Below are 8,419 nucleotides of genomic sequence, written 5' to 3' on the forward strand. Positions count from 1 at the left end.
ACGTGGTTGATTACGTTACTGTTGATCATCTGTCCATCATCCTATAAAGCCCGCCCTGACAATTTGATTGGCCCGACCAGATATTGGGCGAGCATACTCGCGCTACTATTGAGAAATGCCAGACCAAACTTCCCGACCTCAAACATTGTGGGCGGGACTAAGTTTGGCACCTAGGCTATACACAGACAACTAGTGAAAGAAATGATAACTTGCAGCTTCTAAAAGCCTTTCTTCAATCAGATCATGTTTGAGTTCAGTTTGGAGAAAGAGCAAAAGCATCTGGACTCTTTTTTGGGGGTTATTTAAAGAGATCTTAGGGAACTAAATTATTCCATCCAATGAAGCTGGAAATTTTCACACCAGCAGCCCAAGAGAAAGACCTCATCCACACATTTCATGGACAACATCAAACCATGCAGATAAACAATCTTTCTGAATCAAAGCTCCTTACAGAACCTGTTTCTCCAGCTTTGACAGAATTAGTTCATCTAGAGGACTTCAAGGTGTTGCTGAGTCGAGGTCACAACCTGAGCTGTTGCTGATAAAACCTCTTATCAGAGGAAGGCAGGAGGCTGGTCAGCAGGAGATACGAGTGTGTGTGTGTGTGTTCAGATTAAAGGCAGCCTGTAGTCCCTCCTCCCCTGCAGCCCTCTATATATTCACTGCTGAATCCGGCAGGCTGCACTCTTCTGCAGACTCTCAGAGTGTGAGGGAGTGTGTTCAGTAGTGAGAGAGTGGCTGAGAGACACCAGCTCTGACTGAAACATTGACACCTGGTTGCATGTGTGAAGTTTAGAAGATGAGTGAGAACTACAACATTCCTTTCTGGATCTACCTGGCTGTAGTGTCTTTGTTTGTGGGTGGAGCCATGAAGAAGATCCTGGCACCCCACCTGAGCGTCGGCCCCACTCTGGTGGCCTGGCTGGGGGCCACGGTTCTGGTGGAGCGGCTATGGGGGTTCTGCCTTCCAGCCATCCCGCTACTGGTGCTGCTTGCTGCCATGGGCTGCATCTACTCACGGTCCAGGACCGCCCAGCTGCCCAACCTTCCTGCCCAGGGCAAAGCTGTCTTCATTACAGGTAAAGGAGGCTCCCTCGTCCTGAGATGAGGGCTGGAAACTAAGATATCGAAGTAAACCTAGAGTGCTTTCAAACAAACCTTTGCCTTCACCCAGAGATGAAGGATCAAGTCATCTCCATGTCATGTATTTATTCTACCCAGCCACTGAATTTACCTATGACTCCCCTGGTTAAATGGGTCTGTATCGCAAACACATGACATGGAGATGACTTGTTGACTCCAGATCCCACATCTCAGTCTTCACCATAATGGTCTGTCCAAGAAAGATCTGATAAACGTAGAAAGCTGAGTGTGGAAAAACTGATCCCACATGATTTAAGAGGCACCAAACAGGAGCTGCTAATCAGATGCAAAGATGAACAGATCATCAATGGGGGAACATCTCTATGGCATCAGATAGATCTGGTAGCTTTTCTGCAGCAACCAAATAGATCTTGACATACTGTAATATCAAAGCAGAAAGACATCAATCAACAATGAGCTTAGCGATGCAACACTTGCAGCTATCCCCTAAGAAACGTTGGACGGTCAGCTCTAAACCATCCAAAATCTATCATCCTGCAGAGGAGAACATCTCAGGCAGCTGCCGGTTTCACAAAGAATCATCTCAGCAGGTTTAGCCCAAGTTCAGGGCGTGAAACTCAGAGAAATTACCAAAAACTCAAAAGCTCCACCTCTTCTAAAGGTTAGCAAATTAAAGTTTTAAGGGTCCTGACCTTCAACCAGTTTTTAAAGACTGAAGTAGAAAGTATCTCTCTAAAATCAAGATGGCAGCAGGACGTGTATGACCAAAATGAAGTGGAAGACCAGACTTCTGGTACTATGCTCTCTGGACAGAAGAGGCCAACATAGAGATGTTGGACCATGTTGGACAAAACTATGTTAGAGAAAACCAAGTACAGCACATCCACACAAACACCTCAGACCAACTGTCTAACCCAGTGCTAAGGGAACGGCGATCATGCTTAACTCTACAGCTTCAGGACCTGAACAGCATACATAGTCTGCTGGGGAAGACTCTCAGTCATCCAGGTCAAAGTCATTACAATTCAGTTAAAAAACAATCAACTGGACTTTGTTCCCAAGTTTGAAAATGTTTACAGAGGACCAGAAGCTTTAATGACCCCCCTATCAAAGACATAGACAGGTCTGGGGCATTGCAGGCTAACAAAAGAAGCCAATGGCCCCCATTCCAAAGGGGGGGACCCGTTCATCTGTTTCTATTTGCAGGTTTTTGAAAAGCTTTGATGTGCTACTGTATAAGAGCCTCGAACTCAACCATATTTATGTCATTTTTAACTGAAAGGACGTCCTGGATGGGAAGCGAAAGGTCTTCAGTCCAGTGGATTGTATTTTTTTAAAACTTTTTTTGGAAAGCTTAGAGAGTCTGTGGAGCAGGACTTCCTCTGCACACCAAAGCAGTTTAGGGTCAGGTTTTTCATTTTAATCTGTCCCAAAGCTAAGGCTTAGTCCAAACTCTCTGTTGGTCAGGAAGTATTAGCACCAGCAGCAGCGATATGCATGCTGGCAGGTTGCTTGTAGATGAGCTCCTTTATTGTGAGCAACCAGAGTTACTAAAGCTCTTCTTTATCCAGTTTGATCTACTTTTTATTGGGACCTTTTTCCACGTTCGGTTAAATTCAGCATTTACTAGTTGCAGTCTTGCCTGCACCCTGAAAACGGACAATCTCTAGGCAATATTGGAGCTGCAGATGTTGCTGTTGAGCTCCTCTCACCCTGCTCTGACTATGTCCCTGTATTTTGTAGGGTTTGTTTGTGAATAGAGGGGCGCTTTGGAGTCTTTGCCCTGTTGCATTACAACACAGGCTCCTCTTCCTCATCCACAACTTCCTACTTCTGCTTGGACTAGCAACATGTTTCTACATTTCCAGATTTTCAGGAATAGAAGAGTTGGCTTAAACTGTGTCGGTTTTTAAGTCAGAACTTATTCCTGTTTGTGGTTTCATTTTGTTTGGTTGAGTTATTTGCACTGTTTTCTCACAGAAAGGAGATTCTGGGTTTATCTCCTGGATGAGTAGTTTGTATTTTCCTTTTTGTGCAAAGATGGATTCTCTTTGACTTCCTCCTGCTGACCCAGAATATGCATGTTAAATAAAATGTTCCCTTTACTGTGGCTCTGTGATTTTGTGCTTCCATGTGAGGGAGACCAGTCCAGGTATATGTCCCTTACCCCACAGAAACCACCTGGATTCAACTATCATGTAATCCCAGTGTTTCCTTTCCTGCAGGCTGTGACTCCGGCTTCGGGAATGCGGCGGCAAAGCGTCTCGACTCCTTGGGCTTCGAAGTTTTCGCCACCGTTTTGAACCTGGAGGGAGACGGAGCCAGAGAGCTGCAGAGAAGCTGCTCCTCCCGCCTCACCCTCCTACAGGTGGACATCACGCAGCCGCAGCAGGTGCAGCAGGCGCTGCTGGACACCAAGGCCAAGCTGGGCCTCCGAGGTGAGCTGGGTAGACCAGCAGGTTTACAACATCCAACTGGAAGATTGGCCAACATTTAAAAAGCATCTCTAAGTGAAATCACAGAGTTTTAGAAGGATGCGAATGAAAAAACTAAGTTGGATCAGGTTGAAGGTAAGCAGGATGACAGAGCTGTGAGGGAGAGCTGCAGGTACCATCAGATCCAGATGTTTCTAAGCAGCTGTAGGGAGGGAAGTTTGGAGATGATTCTGACCCCAGAGGGACAAACAGCTCATTAACTTTTCCTTATAGATAAATCCACATGCATTCATGATTTCCTCCCTTTTTCAGGTCTGAAACACTAAAACAGTTTTAAGACAATCTCCTGCTTTCAGATGGACCTTCTCTGAATATCTGCTGTAAATCAGAAGCCAGTCGGCCGCTGAGTCTAACACTGACAATCTCTCAGAAAAGTGAACTCGGACATTTCTAGTGACCCTTCGTGAGTCTGGTTCTGAGTTGTTTGAAGATGTTCTGCTGCTTGATTTGTAGCAGTAAGTATATAAATTAGTCTGCTGGTTCTGTTGGTTCTGCTCAGCTGGAATGTTTGTTCCAAGGCCTTCTAGGAAACGCTGCAGCAACCAGATGACTGTTCTGGAACAGCCTCAGAATCAGGGCTGTGCAGTAAAACAGGAACGTCTCTCTCGCTTCCTTCTTTCTCTAGAAGCGTTCATGTTGTGGGGACATAAATCTCCCTCCTTTCTTGTGGGGACAAAGATCAGAAGTCTTCATCACATGAGTCATTAAAGTTTAACACAGCGGTTTGAGGTCTGGGCCAAATTTCCAGCAAAACTCAGAGAGGGTAGTGAGACCTCCTGTTCTGAATGAATTGATGGTTGTGAGGATTTGTGTCATCCTCCAATCTTAGAAGTATTCAGATAGTTTATAGAAGCTGCAGACGGCGGTTTGTTCTCAGACGTCACAGGATCGAAAACAAAAAGAAACAACAGATGCAAAAACAGGCCTTCACCTCTTAGTTAAAACACAAACGCTTCAAGAACCAAGTGTTTGATGTTAAAAAATAGTAACTAAAAACAGGCAGAACAGATGGCAAACTTGGACTCAATGGAGGTAAAAAAAAAAAAAAAGGGCTTCTTCTGGTAGGCGTACAAAGAGTAAAAAAAGGTGTCAGCAGTTTGGAAAAGAAAAGCTGCAGTTTCATTTCAGAGATAAGCAGTGATGATTTTAAAGATAAGACTACAGAGATTCTGGAGCAAAAAAAATAAAATAAAACAAGACCACAGTTAATTTGATTGAACCTAATTTAAGTTTCTACAATTGGAACATTAGTTAAACTGTAACTATGGCTCTGTGAAGTCCTGGATGACTGCCGGTTGCAGTAGATAAAGTGGAAATGTCTCCTTAAGCTCCACTCAGGTGGAATTCTAATGTAAATATGTATGTGATTTATCCCACCTAAACGTTATGTCTATAAACCAAGCCTGGGTCTGGTCTCACTGAGGAGTTCTGAATGTCTGATGTGACCAGAAGTCACCCAGGAATTCATTACCATGGTTACAGTCTAGCTTCTGCGCTGCTACCAATGGCTCAATTCAATTCAGTTAATTTACAGAAAACCAATTAACAACAAATGTCATCTCACGGCACTTTACAGAGACAGTTCATCCTGATTGGTTCAAAGTTTTCTATCTAAGGAAACCAGCTGATTGCATCGACTCATTGACTCTTCAGCAATCCCTCACACTAAGCATGCTTGTAGCGACAGTGGAGAGGAAAAACTCCCTTTTAACAGGAAGAAACCTCCAGCAGAACCAGGCTCAGTGTGAGCGGCCATCTGCTGAGGCCCACTGGGGTTCAAGGAGACAGAAGCAGACATAGAAAAAGAAGCATAGATACAAAAGGCAACTGTCAACCAGCTCCACAGGCGGCCCCGTCCAGGAAACACACAGGCAGCAGGAATTTATGATAGTAGCACCTTGGAATTGTGCATGGAGTTGTCCAAGAAGCTATTGGCCGTTTCTCAATATGTGTGTTGTGTACTTCTTACACTAAATAAAATAAACGGTGAGGCACTTTGTATGTAACTTTTATTGCAGCTCGCAAAACAACAACACTGGGCACCAGACCAAAACATATCGAACACTGAGTGATGCGCTTCTCATAGGGTAAACCAATCGATCACAGATGATCCAGATCATTCTAACGATATACTACAATGTGTACTTGTGCGTTCTTGTGTCCTCGTGAAACGCCATCAGCCTCAACTCTATTACTTTTCTGATTCCCAAGAACAGCAGACCAAGAACAGAAAAAGTCCCCAGATGTTGTTCTCGCCCCTCCCTATTTACCCAGCATGCATCAGAGCAGACTTGTCCGTTCTTGAGATTGACAGCTGTCCCAGCATGCACTGCGGCAGTAGCAGCTTCCAGGTTAGCGCTCACAGAGCTCAGAGTAATAAGTTAAAAGTACCGTTTTCTGTTGCGGCTGTTCAATAAAAGTACGTTTTAAGATAATTTGAGGTGAGAATATTATACTTTTAAGGGTCACTATATGGCCCAATTCGTGATTTAATGCGTAATTATTTTTATTTTTTTCCGAAGTTGAGAGGACCGTGGCAACCAGCAGACCTCAGAGGTTAACAGACCGCTGGCTATGATGCTGATTATTTGTTTTATTTGGCAAAATGTTCATTTAATTTGTGTTTATCTGACTGTGTTCATTATTATTCCCCCAATAAATGAAAAAAAGTCTGAATTTATTATTATCTAGAGACTATTAATAACAGGAGGTGAAATGCAGCTCCAGACGAGCTTTAATGTGGTGATGTCATCAGCTTCTGTTCCAGATTTGATGCTGCCGTTCTCCCAAAGTCCACACTTTCCTGTGTTCTTCTCAAGAACATAATAGGCGGGGACACAAGTCCATACTCGCATTCTTGTGAATTGAGAAACAGCCATAGTGTCTTCTGGTGAAATGGCCCATAAACATCCTGGTGTGCATCCCCCCCCCCCTACGAATCTACCAGCACAGAGTCATCAGTGACCCAATAGTGACCTCTGTTGTTTTCACCATGACAGACAAAGAGCTGGTCTGACTGCTGGAGATCAGCCTTAGCTGTAATATAAATTATCTTCTGGTCATGGTGGCAACAACACAGGCTTAAATTGGAGGCAACTTAACTTTCACTCAGTTTTAGTGAGGATGTTTGGACACCTGTATAGGAGTCTATGTCAGTTCTGTCAGCTCGCACTACAGACTGTCTAAGGCCGACCTGTTGAAACCCAAGGATCCAGAGAACGGCTGAATGGTAACAGAGCATTATTAAATCCTGTCCTAAACAGCAAAATTAGGAAGCACAGTGATCACAGGCTTAGATGCACAGGACAACCCTGCAGTCACATTGCTGCTAAAGCAGATCTCCTAATGTGGAACTAAGATGGTTTGACATTGATGTCTTGTTGACAATCAACTCCTGAACTCATTGATGATAGAGACAGAATCTCTTCTCAAATGGTTTGTTCTGTGTTTTTCCAGTTTACAGCAACATCAAACATTAACAGATTTTTAATCTCACAGTCAGAAGTTAAACCAAAACTCGTTAAGAAATTATTCACAGCCAAGCAGCAGCTCTGACCCTGTGTGTGTGTGTGTGTGTGTGTGTGTGCAGGTCTGTGGGGTTTGGTCAACAACGCTGGAGTGTGTCTAAACTTAGGTGACGCCGAACTGACCCTGATGTCCAACTTCCGATGCTGCATGGAGGTGAACTTCTTCGGGACGGTGAGCGTCACCAAGAGCTTCCTGCCGCTGGTGCGACAGGCCAAAGGACGCATCGTCAACATCTCCAGCCCAGCAGGTGTGTAACATCCCCCCAACCACCACAACCACACACATGCATGTTAGGTTCTTCTCCCTTTGCAGGAATGTCTCTTAATTTTACTTAATTTAAGTCTATGCCTTGACCATCCACCTGACTATAACCCTAATTCAAATCCACAGAGCATTCAGGCAGGTTCAGGGTTCCATGAGTCCAGCAGAGAGTTCAGTCAAACACGCTCAGATGGAAACAGGCAGACTCAGCAGTTGAGAGGCAGACCTAGACACAACACTAGGAACACTGCGGAACTTTAAACTAGCTCCCTTTGCCCAGCGATAACAGGAACAGGGTGCGATCAATGGGGAATTGCAAGGACACCATCAGGAAACACCAAGGCAAAACTAACAACCCTCTCTATTCACTGGCCTCCGAGAATGAGCACATGAACTAAGGCATCAAAGAGAAACTCAAAAACACAAACTCAATGATCTGGCCCTGATAGCTGGCTTGAGGCGCGTATGACGCAGCAGGAGCAGGTGGATAAGATGAATGATAATTAGTAACTAGGGAAGTTTAGGCAGGTGAGTAAAGTGAGCATTTAGGTCAGCTATCAGGGCTGCGATCGTCACACTCGCTCCACAACAAACAGACGGAACTGGTCCTAGTCACAGTTTCTGTGATTCACACATAAAATAACCATTTCTTCCAGGTGAGCAACCATTTCCATGTCTGGCTGCATACGGGTCGTCCAAAGCCGCGCTAAACCTCTTCACTGAAACCCTGAGGCATGAGCTGAACCACTGGGGGGTCCGAGTGATCACCATCCTTCCATCCTCGTACAGGACAGGTAAGACCTCAAGGTGATAGGCTACACCTGCGATTTTTAATCACTCTGGTTAATGTTGCGGTTAACATGCTGCTCTTCCTTTAACGACCCCCCTTTCAGAGACTCAGACAGGCATGGGGCGTTGCAGGCTACCAAAAGAAGCTAAACTATCCCCATTCCAAAGGGGTGGAACCCTAGCCTCGTGAGACTAGGGTTCCATCCTGATCTCACGAGCTTTCAAGGTTTCACTCGCAGATC

At 44.8% G+C, this 8,419-nt stretch overlaps 1 protein-coding gene across 1 annotated transcript in view; it reads left to right on the forward strand.

Moving 5' to 3' along the window:
* The first annotated feature begins 702 nt into the window (after window positions 1–702).
* Window positions 703–8,419, forward strand: part of LOC107096268 (corticosteroid 11-beta-dehydrogenase isozyme 2-like) — an 8,794-nt gene continuing 1,077 nt past the window's right edge. The window contains exons 1-4 of the mRNA XM_015392848.1: window positions 703–1,079; window positions 3,330–3,542; window positions 7,189–7,374; window positions 8,045–8,182. Of these exons, the coding sequence (XP_015248334.1) occupies window positions 800–1,079; window positions 3,330–3,542; window positions 7,189–7,374; window positions 8,045–8,182 (817 nt within the window). The 5' untranslated portion in view covers window positions 703–799. The remainder of the gene's footprint in view (window positions 1,080–3,329; window positions 3,543–7,188; window positions 7,375–8,044; window positions 8,183–8,419) is intronic.

Source organism: Cyprinodon variegatus, unplaced genomic scaffold, assembly GCF_000732505.1.
Source record: "Cyprinodon variegatus isolate N-32 unplaced genomic scaffold, C_variegatus-1.0 Scaffold609, whole genome shotgun sequence".
NCBI lineage: Eukaryota > Metazoa > Chordata > Actinopteri > Cyprinodontiformes > Cyprinodontidae > Cyprinodon > Cyprinodon variegatus.